Here is a 20,401-nt window from a genome sequence, read left to right on the forward strand (position 1 = left end):
AAAACCCCATTTCCAAGCCATGATTGGGGATGTTAATAACCGCTATAATTAGAGCCTACACAGAGTTTTTGCTACGATCATATAGTGCACATGTGATCATAGATGGATTCCCTGTATGTTTTAGCGTGGCATGCGTGAAAGATAAGCGTTGGTTCTACTTTATAAATGGCGCACCTCACATGCCCACGTGAGACGCAACTGGGATGCGTGTCTCGCGTGGCTGCTCTCATGAGCTCTAATGAAATAAAATGACGCCACGCAGCAACAGGTAATGTACATGCCACTCAGGCAGTGTGCTACAGGCTTAATGCCAGTATGTCAAACTGCAGCAGTGAGCAGCTGCTGAGGTAAACACAGGCTGGGAGCTGAGTATCTAACAGCTGCTATCACTCAGTATTAGACATGTTTCCAACATTAAAAGTGATTAACTGCCTCAGCAATGATCAGCCTGGTATTACGAGGCCTGTGGTTTGAGGATTGTTTCCAGATGTTGCATCCCAATGGGCAGCCCTCGGCATTGACTACCATATAATTTATGTTGTGTGCCAAAACTCAATCACCAACGCCATTGTTGGAACTACATTTAAAACAAGCCTTGATTGCTGATTATTTTGCTTTGCAGAGTGGCTGAGCAAAACCTTAAGGGTTAAGACACACTGCCTGCATGGCATGTGCAGGATGACTACCTCACTGTACTGCTAAGGCTCACTTGTGGGTGTCCACATTGCGCCCTCTGTCTATCTACCTTTTCGTTTGTAGACGAGTGAAGAGATGTAACCCAAAAAATACTCATGTGATTTTTGTTTACCATTGTTCAGCACAAGACATATGCACACATGGACAGAAAGATATACTGAGAGAGAGCACCAGAAAAGTACTGCACTTCACCTGTTAAATTACTGACATAATTATTTTAACTTACTTATAACACTGCAAAATTTATTTCAACAGTACTTTATTTTTATTGTATCAGTACTTTATTTACCTTACATGTAGAAGACTTCCATGGCCAACTAATCTCTCATGAGTGGTATTCCTGATAAGAGATTTTTTTGTTATCATGGCTTTAAGACAGAGCCAGAGGGTTTATATATCAGTGATGCTGCTAAGATAAAACTCAGAAAGACTGACCGACATGTGATGTGCATTGTTTTTGGAAATATGGCTAAGGCTCCACAAGTGTATGATTCAACAAACAAAAATCACAATATTTGATGACAATAATTAAATAATTGCAATACATACCATTGAATTGACACTCAAATATCATGATGGTATAAAATGGGGCGATAAGCACACTCTCCCAGCCCTAGGGGGATTATTATTGTTTGTATGTGTGATTTATATTTCCCAAAACCCCAATATTTGATCTGCTCAGAATGTGGTGCTCCTTCACCTGTTGTGTTGAGTGTTTTGTCAGCCAACTAAAATCCAGACTTGCAGAGAAAATACCATGCTTTGGATATCTTTCTGAGAGGTCATCAAACTTTAAACGACAAAGAATTAAATAAATTACAGGCGTGTGAATTCAATAAACAGACACATACAACTGATTTCACCAAATTTCATCAAACACTCAATTACAGTTCTCACCTTTGGCATGCAGAGAGAGGCTGATGCAGGGTTGTATTAATATTCATGTGTGGTCCATTACGGGAGCCTCTCTGCTGGATGACAGCTTAATTGCCTGCTACTTCATGGACTCCATAAACACACTAGTCATAAATGACAGGACTGGAATTGTGAACATGAAATAGGTGGAATGAATAATACAAAAATAATTCAATTTATTAGACATTCAAGAAAATTGCCTCAATTTTGTTTAATTTACATTTTTTTTTTTTAAATAAACGTAACTGCCCCTGTGCATGCAGATTAAGACTCCTGCAGACAATTTACTTCATTCAAATGAGCAGAGGCCATTCTTGTTATTTACCTTCTCATTTATATGTAGTGTTGTGGATTTTAAGTGTTTTCTGTTAATTACACGTTAACTAAGAATCTGCATCAGACATTTTCAATGTTCTCCCAGTAATTTGGTGCCTGATTGCATCACAGCACAAACTCATAGTTGTCAATGTTTGGCTACATTAGGACTTCAACAGCATTCAAACACACGGTTAAATATTCACAACTCTATGGTGCATTAAAGGTTTTGTTTGTTTGTTTGTTTTTACAAGATCTATAACCCATTTCATTTTTGGGTGTCTTTCGGTTTACTTATCTGTACAAATAAATGCATATTGTGCAGTTAGATAATGGAATTAAAAATATGATATGAAGCCAACACAATAGCACGGGATACTGAATACTGCAGATATCCATGGTTTTTCTTTAAATCTCAATATTTATGGAATCACTATCTGTATTTTACAAGTATTGATAGTCAGAAACTAGATTAATGTGTATCTTGTAGGAAAGTTCGGTCATTCGAGCAGAAAAGACGAACAAATGATCTATTACGACAACTAAAGAGCATCAGAATATCAGGCTACCTTGTTGGTTAGCAGTCACACTTATATCTATAACACATAGTATCAAAGTGGATAGACAAACAGATGTTTATTGTCTAGCTGTAAATATTCATTATATTTACAACATAACTTTTTTGCCGACCGCGTTGGTCCCTGAACCTGTGAACCTTCTCTTTATGCCTGTCAATCAGGGTGCACATGCGAGCGTGCCGCAGTTGGTAAAGTCCCACCTGATTTGTCCAGAGCTGAATTTCCTTCTTTTTACACCTCTGTATAGGGTTACTGATACTGTTAGTATGTTAAGTGAAAGCAATTGAATAGCTGGATATGACTACTTCTATCAGTTCATCATCTAGCTATCGAGCAAACTGATGCAACTTTGTGTAGCAAACAAACCAAGTATACTGACCTTGTTTGGACAAAATCAAAATGATCTTTAGTCCATTGTAAATGGTGTTGATACATTTTTCTATGGATGTTTTTTACTACTCTGGGGATGGCTTAGTGCAACGAAATTGAGGTCGAGTTTTGCCGCACAACATACAGTATATGGTGGCTAATGCTGATTGGTGAAAAGCTGAAGTTGAAGCTGAAGAAAGCTGAAGGCTCGTTCAAGTTGCCTGTGGACCTGCATCTGTGACTATTGCATGTTCAGTTCAATTCAAATGAGTTTATTTATATAGCGCCATAATACAACAAAGTAATCTCAGGGTGCTGACAAACATCCTCACAACAGAACCTACAACTAACAGTTACAAAGAGCAATCCAACAATTCAACAACTGCCACATGAGCATTAACTGGAAGGAAAAATCAGAAACAAAAAACAGCAAGAAAACTTCAGCAGAATCAGGTTGTGCGAGCATTAGCTTCAACCAGTTGGGGTGAAGGGAGAGAAGCGAGAGACAAGAACAACATAGAGATACAAGAGGCAGTAAATGTTGGGTGTCTAGGTGGGGCCAGTAACTGCAGAACAGAAACATGTACGGTTAGTGATACCTGCAGAAGAGAACGAGGAGAACTGCAAAGAGAGGCAATAAACAATAAAACAAAATGGTGGGAGAGAGAATATATAAATATTATGAGATGAAAAGTTGGCATATACATAGATTTAGAAAGGGGAGGAGCTAAGTAAATCCATATCTACTTTGTAGCTCCTCATCACATGTTGCTTTTATCATTGAATTCCACCAGAGTGATTTTCCACATTTATAAGTTCAAACATGCCATCAGAATATTAAGCATGCCTTTTTGGCACATATTTCCACAAACATAATTAAGACCATTGAGCCTTTCTGATCATTATTAAAATGTCAGACACTAAAAAGCCTCAGAGTGTACTAAGGTATGCCGGCTGCTACGCGGGAGCTTAACTGCAACGTTGGGGTAAAAGCTCGTCAACCTCTGCAAGATCTCAAATCCGCCGTGTTAAATTTAACTTGCTGATACGAGTTCCGCTCCCAATGCCTGATGCAACGGTGTGCGCAGGCTTACCTTAGCTCGGCTGGCTCATTAACACGCTGCCGGGTGCACGCTCCCTATGATCTCTCTCTGTGTAATGACAAGGAGGCAGCTGAGCTGGATAAAGAGGCTTTGGCTGATCAATGGCAACGCCTGACGTAAAATATTTAAACACTCCACCCCCCACCCTCACGCTTACAATCAGGACTTTGCATGCAAGGTGTTTCACTTCCTGAGTGCGTCGCATAATTTTGGGTACATGAAGGTGTTGGAAATTGTCCTTCTACTCCATATGTTGTCAATCTTCACCATTTGGTCAGTCAGTGTACTTGTTGTACAGTATGTAAATACACTGAAAGTAAGAGGAGCTCAAGTTTACGTTTGCATGAAGTAATCATTTGACAGGCGACACACCCATCTTCATTAAAAATACATTTCCCTGATCTTAATGGTCTCATTCTGTCTCTATATATTATTGCTCATCTGTGGTTATAGTCACGATACAAGCAGCCCTCGGCAGGCTCTGCTGCCAGCATTAAATAAATGTTTTTATAGTGAGAGCTGAATGCTGTCCCCAAATAAATGCACACAGCAATGGCACTATAAAAAAAACAACAACACACATTCTGAAAAATGTCCTTCTGCGTGGGGACCATTGAAAAAGTCCCACCTCCTCTTTTAAACACAAAGGCATTGTTTTCCCCTATCAAACAATATATTCCGCTCCGGTCCATTTAAACCTCTCAGGCAACACTAGGGCCAGCTGTTACGTTAGAGGAGACGGTTAAATTGACCCTGAAACTAAGCGGTCATTTTAGCAGTGCCGTGATGCAGGAAAAAACACTGTGAGGAAGAAAAGTCAAATAGGTAATTTTAAAGCACAGCAAAGTTGATCAAATCTGGGTTGTAGTTGTGTTACATTGTGTTTAAATGCTATGAATCTCACAGAAATGTGTGCAAAAATATTTAGACAGCTGTCATATCAAAGTCCTTTCTCACACTTAGTTAACAAATACAAACACATCACAACTACGAACCTTTTATTCAGATACAAATCAGAACTAGTTAAGTACTAAAAAAACAAACAGATCTTTTATGGTTTTGTTGTTGTATTCATGATATTTTACAAACATCTACCAGGCTGGCAAACAAGCAATTTTATATTCACAAAACACACAGTGATTTATTGACAGATAACAATACAATTTTGGGAAAACTACAATTCAAAGAGGAGGAGTGTATTTTCCGTTGTTACAGAAATAAATAACTTGAATGTCCAAAAGAACAGTAAAACCTCTGAAATAGCAACAAGTTACAGCCTATAGGAGGTAAAAAAAAAATTAAAATGCAAGCTTATACTTTTACAGAGAATGTATTTAACTCACCTTATATGATGCCAAAGCCTCTTCTTTTCGTCACGAAGGTGAAGAGAAGCCACCAACATCCAATAGCCCAGCAGCTATCATTAACAACCAAAGACCGAGTTACCCCGTACAGGTGGTACTGGACCAGCTCTCCGGATAAAGGGTGACCTCTGACCCCTCTGATAAAAAGAAACTGTTTGCTTTAAGAGATCAACACTGTAAATATTTAGATAAAATAATAATTAAAAATAATATATAGTTTTATTGCACAGCACTAATGTTTCCAAGTCACTATACGAATGCTTCTGCGTCCAAAATACAGTTGATTTTTTATATCGAGAGCATCGCTTTGGCCTTTTTGCCACAACTTGTCAGAGATCATTAAAAACCCGCCAACCATCAGAAACCATTATATAAATAAATAGCTTGAAACAGAATTAATGTAGCTGAGGAGAACAGTTGCATGGCCGTGCCCATGTCTCCATCCATCTCTCTTCCTGCAGCTAAATAAAGGAAACTCGAAACTATGGAGGAGTACACATCAGTATCCCACATACTTAGTGTAGTGAAGTGCTGGACGGGATCGCTGAAGGACCCGTTTCCTGTGCAGCTGATGTGTGGACTCACTTCTTGTTGCAGTTGAACTGTCTTTACTGTACGATCCTTGAGTCATTTGTGATGTTTATTATTACTATTCTCTTTCTTAATCATTATTTTTCTGTTGTCTCCCAGAGCTGATGCTGGTATTTACAAGCCCCATGTGTCCCGGCACTTAGCGCAAGCCACTACACGCTGCCCTTGTGGTTGTTAATAAGGGGCTCCATGTCAGCGTGTGAGTAATTTAGAGCGTTCCCGTGGCTTTTTGAGTGGGCACCTGGAAAAAAGCCTGTAAACGGAGCCCCCACTCTACCGCCTGACTCAGTCTGCCCTCGTCAACTATGCCAGTCTCATTACATGGCACTTATCAGGATTTAAATGCCACACCGCAGTACGGCAGCTTCAGGGCCCATTTGTACAGTGCGGTGTGTATAAATATACAAAGACTGCTCATCACCGGTGTCATGCCAGGTGTGCTTTTATCAAAACATCTTACTGGGGCAACACTGCATTAGTGTCTCTGCTCAGAAACTCACCTTTAATCCTTTCAGTTTCATTTTAAGTCCCGTATTTTCACTGTATTGTCGTTTTTGGAAACTGAACTGTCAGGTCAATTTTTATATACTATTTGTGTCTTAATCAGCGTTTGTTTGTTATAGTAGTTTTAGCATTTTTGATAGCACTGTCATTTTTGTCATTCGCTGCTGCAGGTATTCATAAATTGCAATAACGTTCCTTAAAAAAATACTTATTTGTTTTTTTTATTTTTAAAATGTTGTACTTATCTACATGAACTGCTGACTGCTGGCAGCTAAGAACAGTGGAATAGGTTAGTCACTTGTAATTTTTTCATCAAATATAAACCGAAAGTAAGATATCCTAAAACTAAAAAACAGGTCAAGGTGATATTTTCTGTAGATATTCATGACCCCGAGTGGAGGGCTCTTAAACTACGATCGAGTTTCACCCTACACAATATTTATATACTTACAGGGCTGGGTATCGTTCAAAAAGGTTCAAAATTAGTACCGGCACTAATACCTTGTCTTCAATATTAATTCCTGAATAAGGACTGAATAAACTTGCCACAAATTACGATAAAAATCTTGAGTTTTCATGCATTCTAGAAGGGTAGATTATAAAAATATCATAGACTAGCTGGCTGTGCACAAAAAAAAAGCCTCCAGCACACACAACTCAGACAGATATGTGGCCAAAAATGAGTTTGAAAAGAGTAAAATAAGGCATTCTGATGTAAGATTTACCTAACTTGAAACTGATTTTATCCACCTGGTGGGGCCACTCAAGTAAGGCCTATATATGAAAATCACTGACGCAGATGAGATTTATCTCTGCATTAACATAGCAAAAGTGTTTCAAAAGTTAATGCGTTTCAAAACAAAAATGTGGTGGGTGACAGAATATACTTCATGTCTTGCAGCTTGTTCTACGTGGGATGTAGTAAAGGACTATATCGCAAAGATGGTGGCTTGTTGTTTGTTTCAGGTCCTCCTGTTGTCCTCAGGCTGGGGACTAGAATGAACAGTGATAAAATGAAACTGACAACATGTTCTGTGTAGCACATACAGTTCTTATTTAACTTTCACACTTACAGTGCACAGTCCTGTGAAGCCCTGTCAGACACCTGTCACCTGCAGTACTGACTAATACACTAAGTAATACACAACTGTAATGGCAATTTTTGCAACTGTGCAATTTTTTGGCAGAAATTCAAATAGTACAGTTTGAAGTTAATAAGAAATCTGGCTTACGCTTGTATGAAGACAGGGAATTTTACAAATCGAATGGTTTTAGTGCTAAAGGACACTGCATTTTCAGCTGTACAAATTTAGACTCACCAGTATGTTCCTCATTCCAGTTGTGAATCTACAGGAGTTGAGTGAAAGCGTTCTCTTAAAAATGATGTTGAAATGAAAGTCTTGTCTCACTTTAAAACTAACACAGATATTGAATTAAATGAAAATAAAGTGTGCAAAATATGACTTTACAAAATGTTAAAAGATCCCAGCTTAATATATTTACAACAGATAAGTGCTTTGCTGTCTCGCGGTGAATCTTTAAGGCTGGTCTGAGTGAAGTGTGTGTTTCTTTGTGTTTCACCAAGCGACAACCAAGAAGTTTAAAACAACATCTGATGCAACATTCATGTCACGAATTTCGTATTTAGGATTTTCAGCAGCTGGCAACCCCCCCCCCCCCCCCCTCCCCCAAGCAGTGAGGTGGAGGTTGGGTGAAGGAGGGGGGTCCTGGCCTGAAAAACACACTCACAGCTCTGGCTGTTTACGTTGCTTTGGCACGTCTGTGGCTGTTTCCATGGCGACGGGAGTAAAGATAGTAAGGTTGTCTCAGAGATACAGTGCGCCAAGTGGTGCTGATTGCTGGACGTGAGTTGAAGAATGAACAGGGAACACAGGAAGTGGGAGAGGAAGGCGCCAGCTCACCATTATCTACGCCTGGACCTGTGGAGAAATCCACGTTGGCCGTGACTACTGTTTTTAGGAACCACCACCTTTGTTTGCTTCTTACTTTCACTGGGAAATGACATTTACAGCAGCACCAGGCTTGATGTGGGGTTGAACACACATGAGAGTAAATGCTACAGTACTGCTACAACAACCAGCTCCACACTAACTGGGCTGATGCACATTTTAGAGGCTCATAGGCAAATCCCACATTTTTCACTTGCACCATCACTGGTCAATATTATTGTGTTTAGTTATATACTGAAATCCATAATTCTTATTTAAATATCACTTATGTTTTCATCTCTTATCCTGCTCTGAAGCCTCATGTTCCAGCATCTGGTTTGCAACAGTTGCAATGGCCACGCGAGCTGTGTGACAGATCCAGTACTTGAATTTGCACTTATTTTACAGAATTAAAAATTCTGAAACTTCTCCATGTGTCTTGTTTTTCCCACTCCGCCTGCAGGAAAAACAAGATTTCCAAAAGAACACAGACTGATCAGTATCGTGGCAGCAGCAGCCCGGTGAGGGTCAGAAACCCTGCAGGAAGGTGGTGGGGAGGTGCAGGATTGAACAAAGAGCCCCCCCACAGAGCTTTAGTTTGTTTTTCACAGCCTTTCCGTCACACAGGTTTGATTTTGAGCAACATCATTCTGCTGGACATCATTATGTCCTTTTTTTTGTCTTTCAAACCTCTGCATTCCTATAATTTTCTTGACCACATGACGTAGCAGGTATAAGGGAAATAAAGACAATGTTTAACTGGAGATGACTGATGAACACACATTTTTATCAGATGCTCGCGTAACCTTTTTTTTGTTTTAGTAATGCAGGCCATATGTACATACAAAGCACGCATGCTTACAATTCAACATATGAAATGAATTCAAGCTACAACAATAAATGTATTATAAGCTGCACCTGCAGGTAGGTGCAAAGGGAACCAGCCATTAGCAGGTGGTTTCATTCGCTGGTATGCTTGGAATATTTATTGATTTGAAATGGAACAGTTTCTTATAAAAATAATCAGCAAAAACTAATCTCAAACGTTTCTCTTTTTGTTTTCCCTAAAATTAAAAACGGTAAATGTTGCATCAAGATATATTTTTGGTTGATGCGATAGAACAGACAGATGTATTTAAATGATGACATCTTACTTTGAAGATGAACCCATATTAGTGTGTTGTAGTTGTATGTTTCAGTAAACACAAACTCACTGGGAGAAAGAAAATGAAGCAAAGAAGAAGACCATTAGTTAAAAGATAAATAGTTTATGTGAATCTCTCACATATCATTTACCTTTACTCTATACACATTGTTTGAACGTGGTATACAGTATGCCATCTCTTTTTTTCTTTTTTACAATTTGACATAATGTTGTTTTTTTTCAGCATGCACTTTAGAATGCCAACAAAAGGCTCCACAAATACAGACTTCAAACTAGAATTTTCCTCACAGTAAAACTTACAAAACATGAACTCGGATCAAAAGCCTGACAGTTTGAGGACATGATGGAGAAGCACAGCATCAGACTACCATGACTTTTACAGGTAAGAGCAATGTACTCAACAGTAAGACACAAAAATACATGTTCTGGATTCCAAAAAATAAACACCTTTTTTTTTTCAAGTCACAACGTCATCCTAGAAATACACAAAGAACGGTAGCCCTTTGACAATTCAAAGGGTAAAGCAGCATGTGTACTACATGAGGAGGATTGTGGGTACAGGGTGACACTTGAACAGCTAGCCTACAACCATGCAGGTCACAACCAACGTGACAGTCCTACCTATCAGCTTTTACAGCTGCGTTTTCTCTCAACTTTCCTTCTGCCTTCTTGATTTGACGGGCTGCTGAAATCACAGTGTGGATCGGCGCTTTTTGTTTTCGGGTGCTTATTGCAAATCCGATCTGATTGTTTGGATACATGGGATTGCTACTGTGCAGTTGTAGCCATTCTCGAAGTCCCACTTTGTAACTTGGTAAATTTCTGCTACACTTTTGCTCCACCCCTCCACAAGGGAAAGGTTTGGAAGAATCAAGTTATGCAGTTTCTTTTTTTTTTTTTTAGCCACCAGAAGTTATGAGGAATAGTGTGGTAAGAAGAATTTGGTTTGTGAGGAGACAGACATCTGCAGCACTAACATGGGGTAGTAGCATGTTGAATGCCTGGCGGGGAGGACGGTGGAGGAGGGGGGGACTTCAACAACGGCAGCTGCATCACAGGGGAACTCTGTCTCATTCATTTTTGTGCTAAAACTAACTGGAAGAGTGACAGCATCAAGTCCACTCACTGGTCTTCGCTGACCTGGCCTTTCAAACTGCACATCTTACCCTGGAGTTTTAGGATACGCACACACACATTTACACAGCAGAGCAATTAACCTACTGAAATTACCAAGGGAAACGAAAGCAGAGATGACCATAATGTCACATTTATTCAACTTAGCACATTTGTCTCTCTATACTGTATATACTTTATGTAGAAGTTCATATATGAATACACTCCATTTTTAGAACACAAAGTGCCTTAACTGATACATTTTAATACACTTATTGCGAGGAGGGTTACCACAGCAAGAAAAGTGATTGACGTTGAGTGTCACAGCGCAACTTAACAACCAACCACCTTGTTACCTGACTCGCTATCAAAAGACAGATGTGTGGACGGAGCCACGTGGCCCAGATGTGCTGTGTTGTCATTGTATTTACAGGAGCAATATCTATACAGCAGATAGTCTCTTCGAAGGACATGTTCCGTTTGCTTTGCTCTCTTTTATTTTCCTCCAGAGTTCAGAAACAGGAAAACAAGAAGAGAAATCAGGAAAACGAGTTCCACTGTGATCCTTCAGTTCCCGTCCTGCTCACTCAGCCATGAGCTGGGTGGCTGTCAGTCAGTGGCTTTTGCGTGCGTCCTCGTCCATATTGTCCCGTAGGAGTGGCCCTGTGGCTCCAAATGGGGTCATCCCACTGCAATAGGCCCTCATACTGATGACAGTCGTATCCCACCGTCATTCAAATAGGAAATGAATTATCTAAATAAAATACAAAAACATCTCTAAGTAACAGAAATGTATCATCTGTCTGCATCATTTCAGAAGAGCTGGCCATGAACACACTTCCTGTTTTAAATGCACAGAAATGAAAACAGTACAAATCTATGGTGATCTATAAGCACAGGTTCAGAATCATAAAATCTCTGTTGTGTGTTTAAGTGGGGGGTGATTCAATAATTTGGTGTACAGACAAAGACAATTTTTTGCGAGAGCTCCTCTTTTTAATTGTTTGACTTTTTGCCGAGCTATGTGTAAGATGCATCGAGCTGCAAGCCAGTTGCTAAGCAACCTTCTGCTGTATACTGGACATAATGTAGGGATGGGCGAGGCACAGTGCTGCATGGTTAGGTTACGTCTGCTGTCTCACACCTGTTGGTGTGCTGAGGCAATTTATGCCTGTTGTGGTAAAAAAAAAGAAAAAAAAAAGTCTCGTCGATAATAAAAGATGCAGCCCTGCAGCCAAAAAATAAAAAGGCTCCTTGAGTTTAACATAAGATTTGATATGAGAAATTCTGAACTGCTTTGAGGGGATTCAGGTCTGGTCTGTTTGGTTTGGTGATGTGAGAGCAGTTGATAGCCCTTGGTGATGGCTGATATGAAGTGTGTTTGTTTAAAAGAGCAGAAGCTGAAAAAAGTTAGCAATAAAGAAATACATTTTTGGTGTGTAAATAATGTACATTTTCAACCAAACCTGGTGGCACATGATGCAAATTGCATATTATCTCCTTAATTTGTTTTATCTTCGTTGTTCACAATAATTCTATTTATTTGTTTGTATTAATGTGGCAATAATCCACTGAATAAAATGCTACAAGCAGCACCTTTATTGGTGCCTTCAAGAACATACAGCTCTTTTGTTCTACAATAAAATACAGGCATCTCTTGTTAATGATTATTGAATAACCCCTGTTTTTGTGCACACATAAAAAAACAACAACACAAATCATAATTCATGAGCAAGAAGGTGAGAGGGTTCGCACTGCCACCTGCCACCTCAAACCCCAGCAGACGTTACCTTTCCACCATGGCGGTGCCTTCCCTCAAGCCATTAAGATAGAACGCTGCTCTCTGCTTGTGTGAAACCAGTAAAGACAACCTCTTTGCAGTTATCTGTGAGTAAACAACCAGAAACACAACAGCTTTGGTGGCACTCCATCAAAGAAAAATACTCAACATAAAGGAGGGGTGGAAAAAAAGGTATAATCGGAAAGAGCAGCTGATGAGCGAAACACACATGCAGAGAGAAACGAGCACCCAGCTGGCAATCTAGGATTTTAGTCTCCTTGGTGGATTGTTGAAGAAGCCAATGGCAAAATGAGACACGATAGAAGTCGAATGTACACCCCCCACAAAAACACACAACTTAACTAATAATAACATTAAATTAAATAGATAGATAGACAGACGGGCAGATAGATAGATCGAAAAAAAAAATCCTCTTGCTCTCTTCACTGTCTTCCTCGTCCCTCTTCCCCTCACAACGCTGTCTGCAGACGATGGTTACAGGATGATCCATGCAAAAACATGAGCAGGCCTAGCAGCGGCTGAAGAGTGACAGACTGCATGTGTGCTTGTGTGAGTCGAAACCAAAATCCTGAAAGACTAATCCTCCGTCCCCGTCCCCGCACCCGCCCTGCCATCTCCAACCCAAAAATAACGTAGCAAACCAAAGACAAAGTCACAGTTGTATGAGGTTCAAATGAAGAGACATCTCTCTTTCTTTTTTTTGGAAGCACATCTTTTTTCAAAGTATCTAAATATAGCAACATCTAATATCCCTGATTATTAATATGTCCTTTATTAAATGTTATGGCTGCTACGTCTGAAGCCACCAGTCAGAGTTCTTTTATTGCAAGTCTCAAAGTACAACAATATGGAACTAGAGGGAATTCCAAGTGACACAGGAGAACTGACTACTTACTTAAGGACGTCAGCTACGTACAAGTACCTTCAAGGAAAAAGGGGGAAATGAGAACTTGCTCAGGTGGCACTAACATTAGTCTTAGCTACAATGTTAAGTACTTATTCACCAGTCACAATATCTAGAACAGAGTTCAGATATGATTCCAAAGGGAGGTGGGTTTTTAGAGGGTCAAATGTGGGGGTGTTTTTTTGGGCCAACGTTGCCCAGGGCTGGACGTCTCACAGGATGGAGGGGATGGGGGAGCGAGAGCGCCGCAGCGGGCAGGGCGATCCGTAGGGCGAGGTCACGGGAGACAACCTCAGGGAGTTACCAGCCATGCCAGTCATGCCCGCTATGTTGTTTAAGCTCCGGGATTTCTCATAGCCTTCAGATGAGGGGGCGACAAAAGGTGGTTGTGGTGGTGGTGGAGGTGGTGGTTGTGCAGGAACAGGACATGAACACACACAGGCAGGCAGGCAGGCAGGCAGGCAGGCAACGATCCGAGTCCGAGCCAGCCGAGTGAACCGAGTCAAGACAGGAGACAGGAGTGAGACAGAGCAACAGTAACATACTGTATGGTGAGTACATGCACAGCACATTTCCTGACAGTGGCAGTAAGGCAGACTGAATCCAGGCACATGTTTAGAAATGGAGCTGCTTTGGAGGGAAAAATTAGCTGAGTGGGTCGAACTAAAGAACTGCAGTTATTCTGCTTTAATATCCGTTGCACCTACACTGGAAACTAGAACTCGGACGCAAGCCCATCCCATTCACAATTAGGAGTCTCGGACACAGCTGCCAATTTGGAAGAAAATGGCATTCAAAATAGCAGATTTGTCAGATACACAAAAACCAGTTATTTGCACCTCGATGTCAACGTAGGCTGCTTAATTTGAAAACAATTTTGAGCTGCTAAGAGGGAAAAATTGTCCGTATCAACCGCCTAGTTTTACATATGAGTCAAGCTGTATTTCTGACTTGGCAATAAAAACTGCAAAAATGTCAACAAATCGGCAAAAGGGCTTTTAAACAACCACAGTGGCAGTTACATTTAAATATAATATGCCCCCCTACATCACCTGAAGAAATATTTGGTGATTTTAATACACAAATGAGGCCTTTTAAAGTGTTGTGAGATTGGAATACAACATGTGAACAACATCCTGTTTTGGTGAATTTTGATTTAAATGTATAAACATCTACTTAAAAAAAAAATAATTTGAACTTCAGTTGAATCCCCTTTACAAATTTGACCCATCATTAAATTTTGAAAAACCACCGCAACAAAATAGACTTACAAAGCATGTATGTGATTAGTTAATCACATTTAAAGGACATTTATTAACAAATTCATTGTGTTGGTTCTCCTGAAGACTCAGTTTTTTCATCAAATTAATGAATGAATTGCTGTCTTAAAATGGATGCTTTTTGAAGACATTCATCTGAAATGTTTTCACTTCACAGGCATTGGATAAATGAGACAGATATTGTAATAAAGGAAAACTCATTTTAAAATTCCTGATTCTCTTCTTTCAAAATACTTGTGACATCCCGTTGTCAGGGTTGATATAAATAGGTTTGGGGAGTGTGTGATATATGTGATAAAAAAAAAATTCCAACTCTGGACAGCTATCAGAGCCTGTTAGCCTGTGATTGTGTCTGTTGACGGAGCACAAAAACAACGCACATTAACGTTCACTTGAAAAATAAAAACGTACCTCAGCTTAAGGTAACATTAGACTTCACTGATTTGAGAACTCTCTGGGTTCACACAACTCTGGTGAATGATGTGGTTGACACCAAAAAGGGATCTCAGTTTGCAGGTATGTAGTATCATGTGATTCCTTTGGAGTGCAAATTGAAGTATCTGTCTCTGTTTTTGATATCTAGGACGGTATAAAAATAAATACACCACAGTTATGTCGCCTGAAATCTTCACATCTGCCATGCATATTCATTTTATTTAAAGTACTGCTCAGACAGGTGTGACCGAGCCTCATTCTTGATATGATGTCCTCCTACTTTCTAGTTTCATCATTTTCTTTCATTTCTCCTAACTTTCTTTGAATACTAGTGAAATTTCTCCAAACTATGAGCAATACAGTAATATGAGCAGAACAAGAGTTGACCAGTGAGAGCATTAATGCCCTGCAGAACGGTGGCTGTTTTCTGCACTTGCTGCTCAGTTCTACACAACCAAGTGCAGATGTTTATTTTCTCGCTCAAAGTTTCCTGTACAACTCTCGGTTGGTGAAATTTTGCGCAAGGACTCGTGCCAGTGGCAATTCAACTGCGCATGTGAAATTTATGTCCGTGAGCATGTTTTATCGCACTCACCACATTTGACATGTATCTCACGATAAACAGCTCCTATTCATTTGGAGGAAACTGAAGAAGCCATTTTGCCTCTTATTTGTTGACACTTCTGTATTTCTTTTATCCAAGTGGGAGTCAGAAATCCCCATTATTACACCATGGGGGCTGACATTTTTCCATTCTTTACAGCTTGCAATTACAAGTTGATGTGATCTGACATTAGCTGCACTATAATATCTGTTTGCCTGGACTTTAAAATAGTCATGGTAGCATACAGGTAGTTAGGTAAGCCAGTTAGCTAATGTGGCGATGAATGTCATGGTTGTGAATGAATTAATATGAAATGACTTCCATTTCTGTTTTCACAATTTCCTATGTTACCAGTTGTAATTTGAAATGCCACTGAGCTAAATATTGTCCTTTGGCTCCATAGACCAGATCGGCCTCGCGTCATTTAGAGCAGGCTCTGATTACTACGTCCCTTTCTGAGGGAAAACTAACAGGTTTAAATAATAACTCTTCCCTTATGCCAAATATTTGCTGTGTAGTTAGTTGCACCAAAAATATTGTGAACAATGCATATCTATGATTTTTTTCATCTATTTTAAAAATAATCCTGATAGAAGGACTTTATAGCACCAAGCCAAAAGAAGGGAAGTCAACGGGACACCGTTGGTTATAATGTCTTTGGTCAGTTGTCAGAGCACAGTGCTATTTTAAGCTAGAATATTGTTTGTAGGGCAGGACTGAAAAGTAACATATTTTGCTGATGATTTTTTTTCGCCTGGAGACCCAGTAAGGTAGTTGGCTACTAAATTTGATTATTGCACTAATATGTTCTATGGCAGGCATCGTGGACATATACTTATGTAACATGGCATATTTAAGTCATTTTTAAAGTAATTTAACTTTGGTAATTTTCTAATAGTTTGGTTTTGAACTGCTATTTTACATTAAAGTCTATGGCGAGTGTCGCTTGTTGTCCTCCAAAAGTGGGCGGGTCGAGTTGCAAGCCAAAGTTCCCAGATGTGCCGGTCTGCTCTACCCACTCAGTCAAACTATCAAATTGCGGTACCCTCCACAGGAGCTCCGCCTCCACAGCAGCTCCCCCTCTGTGAAATGCCTGTGATTAAAACTCCAGTCTGCCAAAGTAAATTTGAGAACCAAACAATTAAATAAGAGATATACTGTTATGAAATAGAGTAATACATTAGCAGTCATTCATCTCATTGGATCATCATGAGTATTTTTTCTCACAAGAAATTGTTTAACGACTATGTTTCTTACTAATGTCTAACAAATGGTAAAACATTTAAGACTGCTTTAATTAACTGTTCATTCATGTGGAGACACAGTTCAAATATGAACATGCAAATGATGTATCAAATATTACCAACTATCTATGTGTGTTTAAATCCAGCTTGCACACTGATGATGATGAGGATGAATACAAATATCTTAAAGGTCCCATATTGTAGTTTCCATTTCTATTATGATTATGGAGCGCGTGTAGGTGCTACATAAAGTGAAGTGTCAAATATCTCGCACACAGCCCATATTCAACTGTGCCGTTTCAACTTCCGTAACTTTGTGATGTCACAAACTCTTGTCATATATCTGCCCTCGGCGATTTTATCGTTGAGCTATCAAGCTAAAAGATTGAAGAAAACCTGTGGTTGGCCTGGGTGTACATCACTCAGAAAAGAGTCAATGAATCATCACTGATATCAGTGAGCTTTCTTGGTAAAGCTTAAGAAAGGAGACACAAAACTATACTGAAATGTTTCGTTTTTTTTGTTCTTAAAAGTACAACAATATATTCTTATAGATAACGAGAAGGCAAATAAGTCACTGAAAGTGTCAAATATGGGACCTTTAATTCAATTATTTATTATATTCACACTTTACAATCAACTCAAACTTCTAAAATCTCTGCATGTGATGCAGGGTGGTCAATTTGCATTCGGTGGAAAAGTTAACAAGCAAGCCAAAGCATCTAGACCATAAATGGAGCATGCCAATCCGCTGGCCTAAACACTGATGAGAAGCAGCTAATGGAAATGTTGCCTCATTACCATGCTGCATATGCCACCATTTGTTTCACAGAGAGGAAGGGTGTAAATTAAACTGAGGCTGTTTCAGAACCAGCCAAGCAGGCAGAACAAAGGGAAGTCTGGATCTGTGCCATCAGTTAGTAGCGGCTCGAAAGGATCTGTTGTTTTATGCATTAGCGTCAGTGTGGCAGCGACTGCCATGACAACCATGACAACCATCGGCTGAAATAACAGAGATGAAGGGACAAAGGTAAACTTCGCTGCCTACACTGAAAAAGCAATATGGGTGAGGGGCCTGGCTGAGAGACTGCTCCATGATGGGCCACTGTAGAGAATATGGACCACATGTAGTTTCACCCGCTAAACCATCTCAATACCCACCTTCAAAATCCATCAACAGGTTCTTAAAATTTTGTCCTCAGTATGTCAGAATAAGGCTTCACCAGTAAAACTAAAGAAAACATTGTATTCATTAGAATTTGTGTGAAATGGCAGCTAAAATTCTATTTAATAAAATCATCATTTTCCAATGTAATTGTATGATAGCACTGATTTGTCTGCTCTAGAGTGCAGTGGCACTAGGAGGCTGTAGAGCAATAACATTGCGAGCAGATAGCCTCCTGAAGCGGCAGTAAGCCTCTGATAGCAAGCAATTAGTTGAGGCTTAACGCTTCCACTTTACAGTAGATTAGCACAATATTAATGCCTCAAGATGCTACAGATAAAAGGGAGGAATTAATCTAACAAACATGCTATAGGCTTACATGGCATCCAAATATTAGTTTAGTGTGGCCTGAAAGAGACTGTTAATGAAAGTATGTGTTTGCACTTATCAAATGAGATGCAGTATAACCTCATTTTAACTGTGTGAGCTGCTCCGTTTATACATTATAGTCCATGACCTTTTCTGCCTTTGAAATCACATGGAACAGCAAGGCTTTCTGGTAATTCAGCAGGTGTGAACTTCACAATGACCTTTAGCTTGGGTGAAAATGTTTGGAAGCCCTTTTTGACTCTGACCTTTCTACTGAGGTGCCTCAGCACAAGGCTGAAGGCGATGACTGACAGTGATATCAAGTGGACAAATCTGTCAGCAAAATAGACTAATTTTGTCAATGATATTTCTCAATAGAAACAATGTATGCTGATTCAATTCCTACAGTAGTCAAGCTGTATGGTCAGCAAACGTTTCCAGCAAAATTTCAAGGTTGTCCAATCAGAATCAAGAATCTGCTCATCGCAATAGTGCAACGAGACCCATAGTCCATTCATAGTGATTGGCAGATTGATTTCTTCATTATTATAAAAATAACATTTTACATTAACAACACTATATGAAATTGCCCATTTGTTGAACACTTTCATGCAACAATTTTTTTGTCATAGCTTATCAAATACTGTAGGCCTGACAGGCTAGTAGAGCTTTGGACAACTCTGCATGGTGGGCACGGATCCAAGATCATGCTGCCTTTGCAAACCAAAGAACAAGAGCAAAAGTGTAAGGAATTGATCAAATTGAGTGTTTATCTGTTTTATACAGTAGAAGCCCTCTAGAATCGCCAGCTGGTCCGTGACCGATACGTGGCCGATCCCTGCTGGGTCCTTGGCTATAATGAAATCCCCCCGCGATGACGGAGTGAACCTCGTCCCGACTGCCCCTACGAACCCTGTGTTGCAATGCTTTTTCTATCCATGAGGAGGATATGCTTAAAACGTTTGATCTCAATTAGTTTCATCAGAGACTGACGAGGCTACCATACAATGTAACCATTCACACACAGCGCAGGACAATAAGAGGGTTATTGGGCATTTGAATGGGCCAGCAATTCACTTGAAGGAAGGAGCTTCCTCCTGGACTGGAAACGGGCTGGAAGTTGGAAGGCGGCCGGCTGGTGGCCGGCTGGAGGCGGCAATTCTAAGTGGCTTCCACTGTAAGATGCTAATGTTAGCACACCTATTTTGCTAGCCTTGTATGTAACCGAGCTCAGCTTAACTTCCAGAGCCAAGAGTTGGCATATATTAGCTAACAACATTTATGCTGGGTTATGAATAACATTATGTTGCATTCAGCTCATATTGAAGTTAGTCTAGTTTGTCATTTTTAAATAGCGTAATTATGTCTAATGTTACTAAAGGTTCCAATATATTTGACTTGGTACTATGTAGTGGCATAAGCAAGCGAACAAGGATGTCTCATATCAACCAAAGTCCCTTTGTTAAAGCTAATTAAAGCCGAAAATGAATTGACATGAGCATAGCGCTATGTTTAATGAGCATCGTATTTAACTGTCACCTGCCCAAAACTGCAGCTAATAAACTGTTCAAATTAAACGACTATATATGTAATGTAGCTAACGTTAAAGCATAGCATTGTGTTTTTCTGTTTTGTTGTTCACGTTTATTGAGGAAGACAACGGAAATCTCTTGTAATCTGTGAGAAGCAGCGTCTCAGAAAGGCTTGGAGCTGCCCTAATGACTTTCTTGATGACGAGAAGTCATAAAATACGAATCTTTCCTCCCCCACCACATGAATGTGGCAGGACTGACACTGGTCCCAGATGCTACAAAGTCTGTGTTTAGCGAGATATTAGAGGCTTTCAAATTTTTTATTAGATTTGGGAAAGGTCCCCTGAAATAAATCTGCCAAAGTTGGGACGCTGTGTAAAATGTAAATAAAAACAGAACCCATAT

General features: G+C 39.8%; 1 protein-coding gene across 6 annotated transcripts in view; it reads right to left on the reverse strand.

Moving 5' to 3' along the window:
• Window positions 1–9,632: 9,632 nt before the first annotated feature.
• Window positions 9,633–20,401, reverse strand: part of kcnc2 (potassium voltage-gated channel, Shaw-related subfamily, member 2) — a 90,317-nt gene continuing 79,548 nt past the window's right edge. Inside the window, exons 4-5 of one of the 6 annotated variants that reach the window (XM_069156464.1) lie at window positions 13,634–13,725; window positions 9,633–12,548 (exon numbers count right to left, since the gene is read on the reverse strand). In XM_069156464.1, coding sequence (XP_069012565.1) covers window positions 12,486–12,548; window positions 13,634–13,725 — 155 coding nt within the window. In that variant the 3' untranslated portion in view covers window positions 9,633–12,485. Of the gene's footprint in view, window positions 12,549–12,590; window positions 13,726–20,401 lie in introns of those variants that run through there. The other 5 variants (XM_069156459.1, XM_069156463.1, XM_069156458.1 and 2 more) reach the window with 5 other exon arrangements.

Source organism: Embiotoca jacksoni, unplaced genomic scaffold (genome assembly GCF_022577435.1).
Source record: "Embiotoca jacksoni isolate LCO1_2020_lvr unplaced genomic scaffold, fEmbJac1.0.p SCAF_21, whole genome shotgun sequence".
Classification (NCBI taxonomy): Eukaryota; Metazoa; Chordata; class Actinopteri; family Embiotocidae; genus Embiotoca; species Embiotoca jacksoni.